General features: G+C 37.9%; 1 protein-coding gene across 1 annotated transcript in view; it reads left to right on the forward strand.

Moving 5' to 3' along the window:
* LOC109377936 (catenin alpha-2) overlaps positions 1 to 13596 on the forward strand; it is a gene marked incomplete at its 5' end in the record, with an annotated part of 49938 nt that extends 36342 nt beyond the window's left edge. Inside the window, one exon of the mRNA XM_019634411.1 lies at positions 12338 to 13596. Within this exon, the coding sequence (XP_019489956.1) occupies positions 12338 to 12625 (288 nt within the window). The remainder of the gene's footprint in view (positions 1 to 12337) is intronic.
* Between the last annotated feature and the right edge of the window lie 6035 nt (positions 13597 to 19631).

Genomic DNA, 19631 nt, shown 5'->3' on the forward strand with positions numbered 1-19631 from the left:
CTGAGCATGTCTGCTAAAGGTATCAACGAAGAACTGACAGAAAATGTGACTCACACCAACCATCCTTCCTCTATTGGTTCTAGAAGAAGCCTGGAGCATCGACAAATATGGCTTCTTCAGGTTGCCATTGTGGGTTGGGTTGGTTGTTTTTTTGTTTTCTTTTCCTTTTGCCTCTGTCCCACTTCTTTCTCTCTCCTGACCTTTCCAGGTCATAGCCTAGACAATGTCCTTCCTTAGACTTTGATTTTAAATCATAGTGGATTTTTTTTCTTTAGAAAGTCTATTCTCAAAACCGGCCCTTTGCTACCTTATTTGGTTAATAAATGTGAGCACAGTCTGGCCAAAGGCAGCAAGATTGGTATACTCATATTCTGGGAAGCCGGTTGGATGAGACTCTCAAGAACCTCTAAAGAATATGGAGATTCAATACCTCAAGTTTATGGATGGATTTAATGATGACATAGGCCAATCTTGGCTGGATGTGACCTGGATGTGACAGGTGCTCAGTTCAAGACTGAAGTAAAAGATTTAAAATAACCCAGTTTGTAGAAAAATGGATTTAAGACTTTATGAGACAAGTCTGGGGAACCTGTCTTTGTGTATGATGCAGATAAAACCCAGAGCTTGGGAGGTTGATCTTTAGTGTTTGATGGACTCTTCTAGGCCAGAAGCAGCTCCATTTTTAAGGTTTCTAGGGCTTTCAACTGGGTTCTGACAAGAGTATAAGATTTTAAATGAATTACAGTGTTCCATTTTCCAGAAAACATCATTTCCTTTTTAATAAGAAATATCTAGAAATAATATCTTAACAAAATGAACAGCCTGAATATTTGGAATTGTAGGTCCTATAAGTAGTTGGGAAAATATAATACATTGACTATTTTTATATCTCTTAAATTAGATCTTTAAACATCACCTCCTCAGGCTAGATTATCTTCCCTCTATCTCCAATGAGAGTTATCTTGACTTTCTACAACCCCTACTAAGCCCTAAATGTTCTTAGATATTTGGGGCATCACACTTTTAGCCAAAAGCCCCATTTTCTTGTACTGAATCTTGATTCCTCCTTTTCTTTAGGTAAACAATTCAGTACTACTAGATAAGGTACAGATCTTTTTGGTGCTTTTCTAGTCCCCTTGTGAACTTCCCCATGCCTTTATCTCTAAAACATATTCAGGCATTGAGAGCAAGCCAAAGTGGGTGGTAATAGCTTCAGTAAAAATAAGGTTAGAGAGAGTCCAAACTGCTGGATGGGGGGATACTTGAAAGGAGAAAGTAAGGAGGGGGAGTTGTAAATGGAAAAATAATTTTAGAAAGACCTCTTTTGGACTCAAATGGTGACTTAAGGAAAGATAGACCACAGTAATAATAAAAGTGAAGATTTGTTAAGGGCCTTCCATGTACCAGGCACTCAGCTTTAAGGACGTGATCTCATTTAATACCTAAATACTTAAATAAATGTGTTTTTGTTTGTTTTTGTGTTTTTTTGTTGTTTTTTTTACTTTAAAGATAAAAAATTTGAGGTTCAGTAGCCCTCAAGAACACCAATGAGCAGTCCCATCAGGGTTTAAACTTGGACTTTCAATCCAGAGCCCAGGTTTTCCCTTCAGAATAAGAGGAAAAGTTAGAAAAGGAGGGAGCAGCAAGGGAGAGCATCGAATGTGAGAATGACTTTCTGGAGGTGAGAGAAAACGCAGGACTTGGAAGAAAGAGGTGGAGAAGAGGGAACCAGGATCCTGAGGAGAGGTAGCAAACAGTCTCTGGAGGAGACGTCCCTTCTGCTCTTCTTTACTCTTTTCTTCCAAGACCCAGGTAGCAACAGAGGCTCTAACCAGCTCTTCCCACACACCTGTTGAGAAGAGCGCATGGACTAGATAGGAATGTATTTCCCCCAACATATGAATAATGCCATATGACACAAATGGTAGTGGTGGAGTGTGAAGAGAAGTGAAGGGATCAAGAAGAATAATCCAGGCCTTCAGTTATGCTTATTTTCTAGGCACCGTCCTCCACCAGCCAGCACCCAAACTTGTGGTCCTTGACTCTTGTGGTCCATTCTTCACTCAGCGTTTGCACTTTGCATGCTGGAGCCTAGGAGCCATTTCATAAGGTGCTAAGTGGCCTTCATCATTTATCAGTAAATACTATGTTCCTACAAAGTTGCGCCCTTCTAATAGTATAGGGTCCAGGAATAGCTCTTTTATCCATTTTATGAAAACATATTTCTTGGATTCTTGGACAATGGTTTGTTTTAGATTTGTCCCCCAGTCATACTGATACTGCTCAAGGGAGGGAGAATGAGGGAAGTGGAAGGATCAAGGTGCTGATCGTCTACGAGCTGGCTCATTCTATAGGGAAGGAGCTTTAGCTTTCGAAGAATTAATACAAGGTATGAACCTTGAATGGTGGTGACGTAAGAATTTCTTTACCCAGGAATATCTCCCAATTGTGGGGTGTGCCTTAAAACCTGTTGGCACTTCTCCTATTAGATTTCTTTCTTGGGAACAACCCAGAGAGGAGATCCTAAAGTATGAGAAAAGGAAGGGTGCAAGGAGGAAGAAATATAGAAAAAGGAGGTGGGGACTGCCTAGATGAACAGAGGTGCCTGTTCATAACTTTCCAAGGGCCAACACAATCCCACTTCTCCTTGGGATTCCAAGGTTAGCAAGAATGTCTTGTTTGGGGTTGAGCAAAAACTATTCTGCCTTTAATGGTGAGAAAAAATGGCTCTAAACCATATTTAGGAAATTTGTTGACTGTAATTAAACCTTCCTGAGAGTCCCCAAGGTTTACTTACCTATAATTGAAAAAATGCAAATGAAGACAGTTAATCAGTGGACTTGCTGACTATGAAGCGCTACTACCTACCTAAATGAATTAAAAATGAAGACACAAATATGTCTAGTTGAGTAAGTTACCTGAGAGCCAATTGGTAAATTTCTCAGCAACGCTGTGAAGATTTTTTCTTAGCCTGACTGAGATGGCAGTGCTTTTCTGCGAAGGACTTGGCCGACTTAATCTTCAGCCATTACATACAGATTTACTAACAACTGGCCTTCAGCACTGGTAGAGCAGCAGCTGCCTCCCTGGCATCACTCAAGGAAGCCCTACAGAAAAAAGAACAGCCTTCTTGCCTGCCTTTCTGCCATGGTTGAAGCACTACTTAAAGTTGTAAAATATTTACATATTTTACATTTACATAATTAAATGGGAATACCCCTGGGATTAATCCAACGCCACAGAAATTATCCCACAGGATTTTAGCTATCAGGTATCAGTAAATGTTCTAATACTAATAGTTTTAATGCAGTTTCTTTTTTCTTTTTTAACAATAATCACAGCATACCTGTGATGGTCATTTTCACTTCAGACACCAGACTTGTTAATATATTCAGCTAATTTTTATAACCTGATTTAAAGTCACCCCCCCAAAAAAATTATATAAATGCCTGACCACAGTGCTGTACACCTGAAACCAATATAAAATATTGAATGTTAACTATAGTAAAAATATATGTGTATGTGTGTGTGTGTGTGTGTGTGTGTGTGTGTGTGTGTGTGTGTGTGTGTGTGTGTAGTCATGGGATGTAAAGTACAGCATAGGGAATGTAGTCAACAGTATTGTAACAGCTATATACGGTGTCAGAGGGGTAGTAGACTTTTTGAGGTTATTACTTTGTAAGGAATGTAAATGTCTAATCATTATGTTGTTTTGTACACCTGAAACTAATAATAATAAAAAAAGAATCACCCCAAGCACTTTGCACTTCTGTTCATACTTACGTCTTCTGCTTAATGAGTTCATTAATTAGCAACAATGGTGTCAATAAGTGCACAATTTATCCCTAAAATATAGCTATGGGAACAAAAAGTAATGATGCAGACTCATTTAGATAAAAATATTTGTCAGTGATCTGATTAGCAGTAACAAAAACAAAAGGTACTAAACAAATTAATTTAAATGTAGAAGTAGAGGTACAGTAGATACCATGTCAAGTTGTTTTTGACCTCTTGGAGGAGGGAGCGAGAGATGTCTTATTGAGCATGGCTCCTGGCAGATTCAGAGGGAGCGGAGTACCGTGGCTTGATTACTGTCTGCCATGGCCACCAAAGGGGTGAGTGGCATATTGCTGCCCTGTGCTCACCACTGTCACTGTCCTAACAGGAAGGGATCTAGCTTTTCTAATTCATTTCATTGTTGATGTTCGATAAGGAACAGGGCAGTGAGTGTACTAGAACACTGAAACGAGGGCTTGCCACAAAGGACTTGTCTTTCTTTACAAGCATGTAAACATCCATGAAGTGGGGAAAGATGCGATTAGGCTGAACCTCTTCAGGGTGTCTTTGTTTGCTCGAGTTATTTATTACCCTGGACTTACTTGAGTTTTCCAAAGTATTATTGACATAGACTCCAGAAAGTGTAGGCAGGTATTTCAAGGTATTTCAAATGTGTCACAGCTTCTAAGGAGATCAAATATCTCTTCAAAGTCTCATGGATTTTTTTAAACATGAGATGTTCTTGGCTGATAATAGTCACCAATACTTTGGGTTTCTAACCTCCCATTCATTCACAGCAAAGCTGACTTGTAGCAAAGTCTTTTTTTTTTTTTTCTTCTCGTTCCTTTCATGCAAGCAATTTGTGTGTCATTTTGGGGAGATAACTGCTTAAATATAAATAAATGACCATCTCCAATGGAAAGAGTCCAGTTTTCTCAAGGTGTTTGCTTTCAGTTTATTGTCAGTTCTCCCATCACAACTTCCTCCCCACAAAACACTGCCCCAGGCTTGAATGTGGATAGCACAGTCCCATTACAATACTTCTTGTTCTTGTGTTAAACACAAATTTATTCCCATTGAAAGATCTTGCATGGGAGATAAAACGGACTCTACCCATTTTTGCAGAACCTTTTTAGCATTCTCAAAATCATTAGCTCTGACTTGAGAACATTAAAATAAAAGCCCAGGCCCAAATGTGACTGGGTTTCCTCTCCCTGGCACTGCTAAGCTTTTTGAGGTAAGGCAAAAGCCTCAGTTTTTATATTTCAAAATCACCTTCAGATAGATTTGGTTTATTTTTTTCCACTTACTTTCTCCAGGAGTCTCATGAGACTTGCATTATTTTTAATGCAAGGACAGATTGCTGTGTACCTGGGCTTTCCATGAACTGCCATTTGTGATTCGTTGTTTTTTGGTAATAGATAATCAACCTTTTTGAAAGTAGATTTATTTCTCGGTTGCATTTGTATCTCTGCATGCATAGTTAGATGAATTAATGTAGAACACATAGTGAAATTTTAATTCTCTTCTGTAATTATATGTCTGGCCCTCACACATTAATATCCTAAGATATATACTGTTATATGTAGTTAATCCAATATATTTCCATCAACCTTTTACATTACTTTGCACTCTTGACTCTGCTATGTTTTGGGGTTTTTTTGTTTTGTTTTGTTTTTTAATGTGTGTGTTTTTCAAACCAGCTGTTAAATCTAAACTGCATTTATTTTATTGCCGGTTGGCCCCAGGAAGCTCACCATTATCAAGAGTGATTGCTAATTACTTAACAGAATAGAAAGTAGCCTTGGCTGTCAAGGGAATAGTTAAGATATTTTGTGATGTCTTGATGATGGTATGCCTTTGATTATTAAAAGAATATTGATTTTGATCTTGAAAGCATACTGCCAAGAGAATTTTTAGTACATTTAGTGGACTTTTTGACGTGATCAAATAATGTTGATTCACTATTTCATTCAGTGTTCTGTTATCTCTCTAAAAACACTAAATAACAAACATGAAGGGGAGAAGAAATCAGACAGAACTGACATAGATTATATGCCTATAATATGCAGAACACTGTTCATGAAACTGTGAGGAAGACCAGTGTAAGCAAATATGTGGTTTCTTACATCTAGCTCCGTGAATTTTACTCCCATCAGTTCAACTGTCCCTTTGATAATTCTAGCTATATATGACACAGATGCCTGAAATTTAGTAGGTCCAACATTAAACTCAGTATTGTAGTACCTCAGCTTCCCTCGTATTTCTATAATATAGGTTAATTATATCAATATGTTCCCAGTTGTACATGCTAGAAATTTGAGCGGTGCTTTATCACTCAACCATCCAATCACCAACAATGTTCTATTTCACTCATTAAAGTGAGTTTAGATATCATGCACCATGAAGCTGTATTTTCCTACCTTGTCCCCACCTGACTCAAGGTAGATCCCCTATTCCCTCTGTTCCTTTAGCACCTTACATCCTACTTTTTACACAGAGTATTAAACCTTTTAGTTTATGTATCTATGTTTGTACTAAAGCATAGTGTTTGGCACAAAATAGATACACAATAGGAGTCTGAGTAATTATTTGAATGAATAAATACATGGGTAGAAAGATGGAGGGATAGACTTAAGGGTAAAGAATAAATGAGAATTCAGCATTTCAAGAAAAGCAGTTGCATTTTCATTAAAGAGAATGTGATTGAGTCATGCAGCCACAATTGTTTCTATGGAAACTGGACACCTTCTGGTATAAACTCCATGTTAATGAAATAGCATGGAACTTAAGACATGGGATGTCAGAGCTCTTTAGCTGATCCTGTAAATTTTGAGTCCTTTTAAGGACTTTTCACAACAGTCTTCAGCTTTGACTTAAGAATTAGGCAGCACGAAGATCAATGAATAGAAGAATCACAGTTCAGGCAAGTCTTCCCTCTAGTATTTGCCCTCCATTCAAAACACAAAATGAGGATGGTGTAGCGAAAGAGAAATCCATTAGAAGTTGAACGGGATTAAGAAGACAGTGGTAACAGAGGCAGAAAAAGATAAAAACTCTATAGAAATGGCTGAAACACAGCTCTCCTGCCTTACTTGCTTTTCATGGACTCTAATAGAACAAGATGTGCAGAAACATCTGTTGCCTTTTTAAAATAGTACTTTGATATGTTAAAAGAATAATGACAGAATTAGGAGAAGCCTAATTTCTGTGGTTTGGGACAGCAGACACCATGAAATTGAATAGAGAGAATTAGTCTGGCTTGAGAGATTTGGGGGCTGTGGACTCTTCTGTCAGACATGGCTCTGGGAAGCAGCATGGAGCGATGGTTAGCTCATGGGCTCTGGAGTTAGGCTGCCTGGGTTTAAATCTTGGCTTCTTTGCCTCTCATTTGTAATGCTGTACTGGACAAGCTGTATGGCCCCTCTAAATCTCAGTTGAGCATAATAATTTCCTGTCTCGTGTGGTTATGAGATTGAATGAGACAAAGGAAAGTTGGAGATCTAGTTTGGAGACTGGCTTATGGTCTCCTTTGCTAAGTGTAGGTTCTTATTTTTAAAAGTATTTTTAAAAATTAGCAGCTTCTCAGGCCGGCTGAGTGGCGCTTTGGTTAGGAGTTGGCTTGGGATGCCAGCTCTGAGCAGCAGGGTCCTGGTTTGGATCCCACATAAGGAACAGTGATACTGTGCCCTTTACAATGAAGATGGTGAACAACAGCTCGACCTGGAGCTGGGCTGCCATGAGTTGCCGGCGACAGCGTAGGCTGCAGTGGAGCTGCAGTGGGCTGCTGTGAGCTACTGTGAATGGCTGGCAGCTGGTATGAGCAACCAGCAGTGGCCAGAACAGCTGGTGAGTGACTGCCTCACCCAGGAAGAGCGCGATGATCACAATACCAACATGGGCCAGTGAAGTGACATCCTCCACAACTAGACTGAAGAACAAAAGGACAGCAAGTTGTCTGTCTGTTCCCCTTCCCCGATTCCCCAACACTGTTTCCCTCCCCCAATTCCTCAATAAAATCTTTAAAAAATAAATAAATTAGCAGCTTCGCTTAGACTAGACATAGGAATTGAATGCCATGTCCAGTAGGAATAGAAAAGCCCTAAAGTGGGAAAAGATACAAGTCTCTTTTTGTAGAAAATTCCGGTCAGCGTCTATGCCAACCAGCTTGAGGAATGGCTGAGATATGATCCACTGTTGAGGCTGTTACAAAGCTTCCAGGACAGCCCAGCTGGAGGCATAGAACACACCAATTAGCTTAGGTGAGCCCAGCCCATAGGCACAACCAGTTGTTACAGGTGTGTGGACACTGTGCTTCAGGAAGCTGAGCAAGTACAAGAGAAACCCACAGGGCTCAGATTCCAAGCACTGCCATCAGGAGGGAGAGCCCAAGCCAGGAAGACACCCTAATGGCCAGGAAAGACTGTGAAGGACTGAGCATGAAGCTGGAGAACAGCCGAGGCCAAGAGACCCAATTGTAGAGAATCCAGGCTCTAAGCATGAGACTAAAAATCACAGACCAGGTGAGATGGAGGCTCTGACCAGGTGAGATGGAGGCTCTCACCAGATGTAGTCATGTTGTTTACAGAACGTTACCAGGTTTCAAGGACAGGCTTCCACTCAGACAGAATTAATAATTGAGACAGTTTAGTTTGGAATGACAGGTAGTCAACTATAAAAACAAGACCCAGAGATAAAATGATGCTTCAGAAAAGTAGTGAAGTGGTTCAGTTGGTAGGCTTTGGAGAGAGAGAGAGAGTATTGATTGATCCTAATCTCTACTTTGCCAGTTACTCCAGGGGTAATTTACATTATTACCTTTCTAAGCTTCAGTTTGCTCACCTATAAAATGGGGGTAATAATATTTCCTACTTCAAGGTTTTTGGAAACTTAAATCATGCAATTGAATTAAAAGGACTAGGGCAATGCCTAGCCTCTACTAATTAATTGTTCAATTAACGTATGTTATTATTAAAACTTTATACAGAATCATTTGCCTGTCTTATTTGAAAATGTCATAGTTACAGTATAAATTACAAAGTAGAAAGCTATTATGTATTTTTAAAAATCACCTTGCCATATAGCTTTATTCTTTTTAATGTATTTTCTTTAGGAAGTGAATTTTTAGCAAAATGTGACACCTGGAAACCAGGTCTCAGAGCAGTTTTGGACAAGCATAAAGGAGACTCATTTCTAAATAAAACAAATTCGGATTGTACTGATAATGATCTCAATCAATCAAGTGGGGTTAAGGCATATGGAAAAAATTTATCCTTTGGAAATTCAAGTTTTAAGAAAAAGTCAAATTTTGTGTTAATTTTAGATTGGGCTTATTATATAGGAGTCTATTTGTTCAGGTTTAGCTAGCAAGGTCCTTCACTTCCTTGCTTTGCCTCTCAACAAATTCAGTATCTGCCCTACCAGGTGGCTTGAATTAATTAACTGGCTTTACATTTCAGAGCTGTCTCACTCTCCACCAATGTATTAGGTTTATTCACAGGAGTCCTGCTTCAGGCTGGGAGAGCAAAGGGGTTCTGAAGAAGAGACAGGCTATCATATTTTTGCTGCAGAATTAGACACCATCTATCTGAAAATGGAATCTGTGGTAAAAACCTCCAAATTTCTTGTAAGCCTTCTCTTAGGACCCACTCAGTTATCCCAAGACTCACTTTTTGGAGAACTATGTAACAATACCATAAACATGTCATCTTCTACTTCTACTAATTCTGTTGCTCTGAAGCACATCAACAGAACTCTCCCTGATATTATATCATTTTACCTTCTCTTTACCCATAGTACACAATAGAATTAACTAACTTTATGAATGAATATTACTCATTTCTGAAACCTGACAGACTTCTAGGGAACCATCATTTGGCCAAGGAATATAGTGTTTAGCTTCTAAAGAAACCATGACTTGGGCGGCCAAGTGGCTCAGTTGGTTATAGCGCATGCTCTAAACAACAAGGTTGGCGGTTCGATTCCTGCATGGGAAAGTGGGCTGTGTCCCCCGCAATTAGATTGAAACAATGACTTGACTTGGAGCTGATGGGTCCTGGAAAAACACACTGTTGCCCAATAAAATCATAAATAAATAAATAAATAAATAATAAATAAATAAATAAATAAAATAAATAAAATAAAAAAGAAACCATGATCTTCTAATTATCCCAACATTTTACTATTTTATCTCTTCCCTTCATTGTTTTCACTGCTACCTGGGTGGTATAATGGAAAAGATGAAAAAGTGAAATTCAGTCAAATAACTGGCTATGATGTTACTTGTGAAAGTCCTGAAATCATTGGATGAAATAAGCCTTCAGATAGTCGTTGGGTTTCATTAATTCAATGGTTCTTAAGCTTTTTCATGCATCAGAATCCCCTGGATTGCAAGTTTTTAATTCAGAGAGTTTGAGATTGGGCCTGAGAAATTGCATTTCTAATAGGTTCCCAGGTGATGCTGATATTGCTGGTTCAGAGCCTGTACTTCCAGACTCACTGCACTAATCCACGCTTTCTCTTCTATTAACATGACTAATCTAGAATTTGCTTTTTCTTAGCTAGCTTTAGAGACTTATGCTGTATAAACTAAACATTATAGGTTAAGCTGTTATTTTGGTATATGTGCACCTTGTACAGTGTAATAGAGGTGGATGAGTAAGTAGTTTGCCCATTTAGTTGATTTCATTCACAAAGTAGTCAATTATCATATTTGCTGAATTGTGGCTCTAATCCACAAATCACTTTGCTTCTCTATGTTATTGTGGGGCCTATGTAAATACTGATTTTTAATTTTATTTTTCTTAGTGGTAAAACCTCAGTTTTTTGGTATTGCAAAGAATTCATACATAGAAACCATCTTTTATTGTTTTCCCCAATTATCTGAAGCTATGGGCTTATTTGGTAGTGGTAGAATTGAGTTTCATTTGTCATAAAATATTTTTTTTAACTCAGCATGATGTTTTGTTAGCTTTGATAAAGGATATGGAACAGACAACAGCATCACAGAGGACTTAGATGTAATTTCTGTTACTGGTCACTGCCTGGGATGTGTTTTGATCTCAAGAAGTGACACAAAGCTAAACTGAATTCAGGTCAAAGCTACAGTGTTTGGGATCCCCCAGCTTAAACACTTCGCAAAACACCTTGCACCCAGAGGGTTGTCTGTTAGTTTCCATTCTCTAATGCAGCTATAGTCCACCAATTATAGGTTATACAACAAACCATCTCAACAACTAGGAACAACATTGCTTAGGAACTTCCTTGGATCCTTCATTTCACTGCAATGGATACATTTCCTTAGTTGGTATCACAAGACGTTGGAGGAACAATCAAACTATGCTCAAACATCCCTGAGACTGGAGTAATAGTTTCAGTACAGCTGTTAATTGTTTCCCTTCACTAGGTTACATGTAGAATCCTAGCGGAAAGGTAGATGATCCTTTCCATCATCTATGGTTCAGGAAGTGAAGGAAGAAGAAGGTTGAAATAGATATTGAACGGCCTCATATACAGTATGTACCACACTGTCTTAACTAGTTAAAAGCAGGAAAGAGGTAACCTAAAAACAACCCCTGGCCTGATTATCTGAGGATGAGCTTCTAAACCTACTGTGCTCTGAGTTGTGACTTGTCATAGTAGCATTTTTTTAATCTATCCTGCCCAACAGGGTGGCAGTATGGTACAGTAACAGTCTTTAAGGGCTTCATCACTTTGAGCTGTGTAAAACCGTGGGAGTTATTGGGCCTCTGCATGCACCAGCTCTCTCATCATAAAATAGAAATGACAATAAATGCCACTTTCCAGATTGTTGTGAGAGTTAAATAGGGAAATACAAAGTTCTTAGAATAGTGTCTGGCACAAAGTGCAAAATCTATATTTCATTAACACATGCATACGGGGTCTTGTTGAATGCTGTGTGACCTACAAGAGCCCGACACAATTATTGATGTTTTTTATTGGAGGAATATTCAAGACCTGGAAATAGTTAAATGGATACTCAAGTTCAATAAACACTTAAGTAAAAGCCAGAACACCTCTGGGTGTGTTCCCATGCTTAGCTGCTTGCCAACCCTACCAATCCTAAACTCAGGATGGACAAATAATCTATAAATAGGTACTTCCACTGGGAGGCCATAAAACTATGATGTAACCCTTTATAACTTTTTATTCTTCAGCGCCAACCAAATGCTTTTTAAACATTTGGGTAATTGTCACCCTTAACAATCAGCCTAGTATAATAACATGAGATGCTCTACTTTCGAAAACTTTTGTTACATTGGAATTCTGACATGCTAAAAAGAGGGCTTTATCTTTAGAGGTATGGGACTTTAGAAAGCTCTGCATCATAGAGTATCTTCTTTTTGTCTTTTTACTTTGGGAGTAGGGATAGGAGAATATAGGTGACTGCTTTGTAGCCTATTCACTTTACAATGTAATAATCTGGGCGGTACTGTATACATGCACAAGCAAAGCATTGTTTTAACTGAACTTGCACCACCTTGGGAGTGTTGTGCCTTGACTAACCCAGGTGTATCTCCTTCTTCTCCTCCCACGCTAGCTGGACAGTGCTACATCACTCATCCAGGCAGCTAAAAACCTGATGAATGCTGTGGTCCTTACGGTAAAAGCATCCTATGTGGCCTCAACCAAATACCAGAAGGTCTATGGGACGGCAGCAGTCAATTCACCTGTTGTGTCTTGGAAGATGAAGGCTCCAGAGAAGAAGCCACTTGTAAAGAGAGAAAAGCCAGAAGAATTCCAGACGCGAGTTCGACGTGGTTCTCAGAAGAAACACATTTCGCCTGTACAGGCTTTAAGTGAATTCAAAGCAATGGATTCCTTCTAAGACGATAGGCTTTAACAAGAAAGCTTTTTCTTTCTTTTTTTTTTCTTTCCTTTTTTTTTTTTTTAATTCCATTTTTGTATGCATTCCTGCCAACTCGTATGCCTCTGGCATGGGGAAATTAAGGGAGCAAAGTCTGTTTGCATGTAAGATGAGATGCGATCAATACTGCTGATCCATCTAAAGTCTGGAGAGGGGACAGGGAAATCCTGTCCTGAGGTGGCACAGAGCTGTCCTTTGCAACATTCTCATTAAATTTGGTGAAGAGTTCACATTGCAATGTTTACGGGAGTGGGAGGGATGGGGAAAATAAATTTAACTTTACAAAAGCAAATTCTAATGCATGCAAGAATCATTAGGTTGGCAGGTATATTAAGTGAAAAATCTGGAAGTGTAATGATAGAACATAAAGCTTGTATTGCTTCTGTTTCGGTGCAAAAATGTGCTAGCCAATACGCTTAAGTGTGTGGCCCACAAATTGAACAATTTAACTTTGAAGTCATATCCATGATATGTGGATTATTTTTACTAAGGGGAAACTAATTCATCCAGCTTAAAATGCTTCTTTTAATCTGTGTTCTGTTCTTTCTCTTCTAGTAATGTCATTACTAGTGCTCATGTTATCAATTTTTCCCCTTTACTGAAAAACAATAAACATTTATTTGAGACAATTATAATCCTTCTGGGGGCACTGGAAGCACAATATAGTGATCCATTTTGCTTTTACTTTTTTTTTTAATTTGAACTATGATTTTGCTAGAAATAGGAGGCCCAGTGGTGAGTTGTTAGAGGAATGGAAACTGACAATGTGTGAAGGTTTAGAGGCAAATACATAGGTATAGCTTGGAGTGCTGGTATCTAATATGCCATTGTATCCACTAACTCGAAATAAACACATTTAATCTTGACCTCTGAAGAATCTTTTCTTTCTTTAAATGCATACTTAATAAAAGATCAGAGCATCTTCTCGAAAACTGGTTTAAAATATTTTTGTTTGTTTTTAGAAATTGGGGACAAAATAGGTGGTATATAAAGAAATCTCTGAGTCAACTGTAGAGTCCAGGAATTGCTTCTGTTTTATATTTTTCAATTTGGTTTTACTTACTTTCAAACTGAAACTAAAATGAGAAAGTCATGTGTTAGATTTTTCTGAGCCATGTTTAGCCCTGGGCTAAATGTAAGAAACTTAATGGGTTCTCAGAGAAAAACTGAAATATATATATATATATATATATGGAGGCACATTAATTTAAAACACTATTTTATTCATTCCAAAATATTTTTTATCTAAATTGTGAAAACAGGGCTTCTGTCTTGTTACTAAGGAGTAAGTAGTAGTCTTTCAACTATGGCTTGAGGAGTGAGAAAAGGACCCCAAATGTTTATCTGAGGGCCCCAAACTCCTCCCATTTAAATGACCTCCACAGGTTGGCAAGTTACAATACGTTCCCAGGAGACTTCTAGTAAAATAGGTGTGTCTTTCTTAGCAATATGATAATGAATTGGGGACTATGTTTGTATTAGCTTAGGTGCAAGGTCTCAAAGAGCAGAGACAGGAGTTGTGGAATGAGAGAAGCGTAGTCCAAAATCTTACTTAGACATGGATCTGCTCAAACCACTGCTCATCCCCACTGGGTGATAAAAACACCACTCAGGCTGAGAATGATCAGGTGGAGAAGCCACAATAAAAGCTGTAGACTGATTTTCAACACTAATCATTAGGTCACTATTCCAACTACCCTGCCCCCTTAAACCTAACACAGGCCATATATGACGAGTCCACAACTAACATCATATTTAATGGTGAAAATATTTTCCTCTAAGTTCAGGAACGAGACAAGGATGCCTAATCTTGCCACTTTTACTCAAACTAGTATTAGAAGCCCTAGCGAGAGCAATTCGGAAAGAAAAAGAAAAGGCATCCAGATCAGAAAGGAAGAAATCAAATTGTCACTATTTGCAGATGACATAAGTAGAAATCCCTAAAAACTCTACAAAAAAAAACTGTTAGGACTAATAAATTCAGTAACACTGCAGGATACAAAACCAGTATACAAAAATCATGTGTTTCTCAACACTAATAATGAATTATAAGAAAGAAATTAAGAAAACAATTGTATTTACAATTTCATCAAAAAGAATAAAATACCTAGGAATAAATTTAAGTAGGTGAAAGAACTGACAACTATAAGACATTGATGAAAGAAATTGAAAACACAAATAAATGGAAAGATATTCCATCTCCCATGCTCATGAATTGGAAGAATTAATATTGTTAAAATGTCCATACTACCCAAAACAACCTACATATTTCATACACTCACTATCAAATTTTTCAATGTCATTTTTTACAGGAACAACAAACAGTCCTAAAAATTTTTGTAAGACCACGAAGGACCTCATACAAACAAATCAATCTTGAGAAAGAACAAAGCTGGAGACATCATGCTCCCTGATTGCAAACTGCTATGTTACAAAGTTATAATAATCAGAATAGTATGATATTGGCCTAAAAACAGACACATAGATTAATGGAACAGAATAGAGAGCCCAGATATAAATCTGTGCATATATATGATCAATTTATGACAAAGAAGCCAAGAATATACAATGGGTAAAGGACAGCCTTTTCAATAAATAGTGTGGGGAAAACTGGACAACCATGTGCAAAAGAATGAAACTGGACTAGCTTACACTGTACACAAAAATTAATGCCAAGTGGATTAAAGACTTGAATGTAAGACCTGAAACCATAAAACTCCTAGGAAAAAAATAGGCACTAAGCTTCTTATCATTGGTCTTGGTGAGGGTGTTTTTAACATGACACCAAAAGCAAGAGCAACAGAAGCGAAATAAACAAATTGAACAATGTCAAACTAAAATGACTGTCAGGGAAACCTTTGGGAATTTTGTACCAGGAGAGGGGGAAATGTAAAATGATTTAATCCATACAATCACACAGTTCATTGTGTATACATGTTGAATGTGTAAACATGAGGAACTTCATGCTTGATTGTTAAAATGACAAGCAAATGGCTGGAAAATTTTAGGAGGAAGGGAAAATATTTGTTTGAGGGGATGATAAAAGATGTCTTCTCTTTCGGTTACAACTGCATGTTGTGTTTCCTCCTGACTTTGCCTCTGCATAAGCCAACAGGTTTAACAAGATATTTCTTTCCTATAGGTGGATTAAGAGTCTTTCATTTTGGAATCTGACTTTAATAAAAACAATTAGATTGATTGCTTTGTTTGAAATAACCATGGTTGTTAGTGAACTTTAATGATCCTATTTTGAATAACCAATTTTGTTCAAAAGAATATAAATAAATAAATAAATAAATAAATAAATAAATAAATAAATAAATAAATAAATAATAAAAGATTCTGCACAGCAAAGGAAAACATCAACAAAATGAAAAGGCAATCTATGGAATGGGAGAAAATATTTGCAACATTATGTTGAGGTGCATTCCCTCTAAAACCACTTGGTTGAGAGCTTTTATCCTAAATGCTATTGAATTTTGACAAATGCTTTTTATTTTGGCATTGTTTCTTAATGCCCACTCTAGTCATCCTCCTTAGCAAATTTATTCATTGATGCCTTTCATTTATTTAGAATATAATTATTATTTACTCATTTCCAAGTCCTAAGCCTTCCATTACCCATACCCAAATACTTCAGTACCCACTGTGTTCTGAGTTCTCCAGTCCTACACAGCAGTGATTTCTCTACCCCATTCATTTGGCACATGAAGATTTCTTGGCACATCTATAAAATAGTGTGTACATTTGAATAACCCAGCAAACTAAGCATTCAAAAATATGGGGACTGGATGAATTGTAGTCCCTCAATTTGCTGGTAATAGATCACAAGTCATTTGATTTTTATTATGGTGTCATTACATAATAACCAAACCAAAAAGGTTAGTGCTTACTTTTTACTTCAAGATTGTAGATTTGTTAAAAGTAATGAAAGGCATTTAACTACAGAAGGCCATTAACAATAATGTTTTTATAAAAAACACTAGTGCTGAGGAGTGTCCTTAGCAAGATGGTGGACTAGGAAGCCCTGAACTCGTGTTCGGCCATGGAAACACAAAGCAAACAACATATTGACCAAAGTAGCATTGTACGAACCCTAAACCCATTTAAGGATTTGTGGCAGCCAAGTGAATGTCTAACCAAGGAAAAAACACACTCATTATGGAAGGAAACTTGGACGAGTTTTGCTTACCTATATGCCGCCCCTTCTCTGGCACAGCATGGTCAGGAGGAAGCTATCCATTTCCGTGTTTCTCCCAAGTGATGGAAGGAAAAGAATGGAACTTGTCTGCCTTGTTCTGGCCTCTCTGCAGATTCCTAAGGGGCTGATTTCTATCTTGCCTAGTTTGGAGCACTGGTGGGAATGGTGGCATAGTTTGGATGTCAGATGGGAGGGCACTGAAAGCAGTGGCAGCTACCCTGACATGTAAGAGTTGAGGGGTGCTATAAATCTAGGCGCTCCTGGAGGCAAGAAATTTGGGGCAGAGGACTACAATAGAACATTTAAGACCTTGAGAAGAAGCAGGGATGAGACTTTAGGGAATATAAGCTATTTAAAGGTAGCCATGAATATGAGGGGTGAGGAGGTGGGTTGGGTAAAAAAGCACACACACAGGCTCAGGGGATGGGCATGCTTTGAAATGCTTGAGAAGACCATAACACTTCATACCAGGTTGATGAGTAGAGGTTTTTCCCTTCACAGAGCCAGTCCATAAAGACTGGGAGAAGTGACTGTTTTCTCAAATGCCCAACTATATGGTGCCTGCAAGTGATTCACAGTAGATCTGAGGAAACACATAGGTTGAATGTGAAAAGATGGAAAAAATATCTCATGCAAATAAAAGCAAAAAGAAAGTGGGGTGGTTATCCTAATACCAGACAAAATGGACATGAAGTCAAAACTGTTACTAGATACAAAGAAGGATACTATACAATGATAAAAAGCTCAATGCACCAAGAAGATATACTTAGAAACATCTATACACCAAACATCAAAGATCCTAAATATATAAGGCAGGCGTAGGCAAAACTGAAGTGAGAAATAGCTCTAGAATAATAGTAGGAAATATCAATACCCCACTTTCAATAATGGGTAGAACACTCAGACAGAAGATCAATAAGGAAATAGAAAAAAGTTTAAAAAGTGCTTGAGAACACCTAGTGTCATAAATCAATCTGGCGTTGATGATGCATTCAGAAGACGCAAAGGAAAATCAGCTTTATCCTACAAGTGAACAAAAAAGGGAAAAATAGCTACTGAAGATGAAATGTCTCTGAATCTGGCCATACCTTAAAGTTCCTGTGTCGAGTAGAAAGAAGGTGACTGAGTGATTGTTTGCCATGTTGTGTGATGCAAATAAGGAATGATGTGATGTGGGAAGAGCAGGTCGAGGTAAATGTACATGGGAGTGGGTGGGAAAGAGATCATCTGCCACCATATTAATATTATTCTTAAGTCAAGGACATACAATTTAACAAGATGTTATTATCCTTTTAGCCTGAATCCACTACTTAGATCAGAGGAGAATACAGATGGTGCCAAAGGGATGTATACACATTTTAAGAAAGGAAAAAACTATTAAAATTGTGATACTTGACTCCATACTGATAACAAAAGATGAACACAAGTCACGTTTGACTTCTGTAATTACAAGAGGTGCTCAAAATGGTTAACATCAGCATAATTTTAATACAGTTTTTTTTCCTTTCTTAAAATACATTGTTTTGTATTTTACATTATATGTGTATACATTGTTTTGGCACCCTCTGTATACATTCTTTCAATCAATTAATAGTACCTAGACACTTTTGTTTTTCCTAAAATATTTATTTAGAATATCATGTGTTCCAGCAATTAGAGATACAACTATAGTCTGTAAGTATCTCAAAGGGCAATGTAGGGTTTTTAAATATCTCATATGAGACAAAAATTTGTGAGAGCAGTTTACATGATCTAAAGCAGGAGTTGGCTCACTTTTTCTGTAAAGGGACAGGTAGTAATATTTTCAGCTTTGTTGGCCATATAAGCGCAGTATCAACTATTCAATTCTGCTATTGAGGTGTAAAAGCAGCCATGGACAATACATAAATAAATAAGCACACATGTGTTCCAATAAAACTTAATTTACAAAAAAACAGTTCACAGGCCGGGTTTGGCACACACAGGCCATAGTTGGTCAACCTGCACTCCCTCTTCCTCCCACAAACTCTCCTGATATTTCACACTTCATAATTGGTGATTTTACTATTTTCAGTTTGGAAGTATTCCCTCTTCTGATGTCCCTTACTAACATGAAGTAACTCATGAAAAGAAAACAATGTATTCTGTGAGTTCCAAACTTAACACCGTTAATTCATTTGGCAGATATTTGTCGAATGCTGCGTTTATGCCAAGCACTATTCTAAGTACAGGTAAAATGGAGATTAAAGATTCCCTATCAGTTCCAATGAAGCTTATAGTTTCATGATGCTGGACAGGTAGATAAGACATTAAAGTATAATGTGCTAATAAGAGAGGTTTGTTCAGGGTTCAATAGTGACAGCACACACAGTCCTGTAGGAACCTGGTGCTGATGGCTAGTCGGATGGCAAGGTGGGGCGGCAATTGGTGTTTCCTGTGTGTCATGGACATCTGTAAGAGTGAAACTCAGGGAATCAATGATGTAGTTAGATTTAGCTAGTTTGCAGTTTGATTCACCCTGCTATTCAGCGGTTTCTTCTCATTTCTCCCCTCGCTGATTTAAGAACTCTGTTTTGTTCCCTTTTTAAAGGCCACACATACCATGCTAAGCCATTAATCAGCAGAATCCTAACCTGAAAAGAGCAATTTCTTAATCCTCAGGCACCTGGAGTTGGGACCCAAGATTGCGACTCCCTAACAGTTTTTGCTGATGATGCATAGAGCACTCTGGCCACAAACAATAAAATGTAAGATAATGTTATATCGAAGCCAACCTGAGGCTTCAGA

The sequence above is a fragment of the Hipposideros armiger genome, unplaced genomic scaffold (genome assembly GCF_001890085.2).
Source record: "Hipposideros armiger isolate ML-2016 unplaced genomic scaffold, ASM189008v1 scaffold_1641, whole genome shotgun sequence".
Lineage (NCBI taxonomy): Eukaryota > Metazoa > Chordata > Mammalia > Chiroptera > Hipposideridae > Hipposideros > Hipposideros armiger.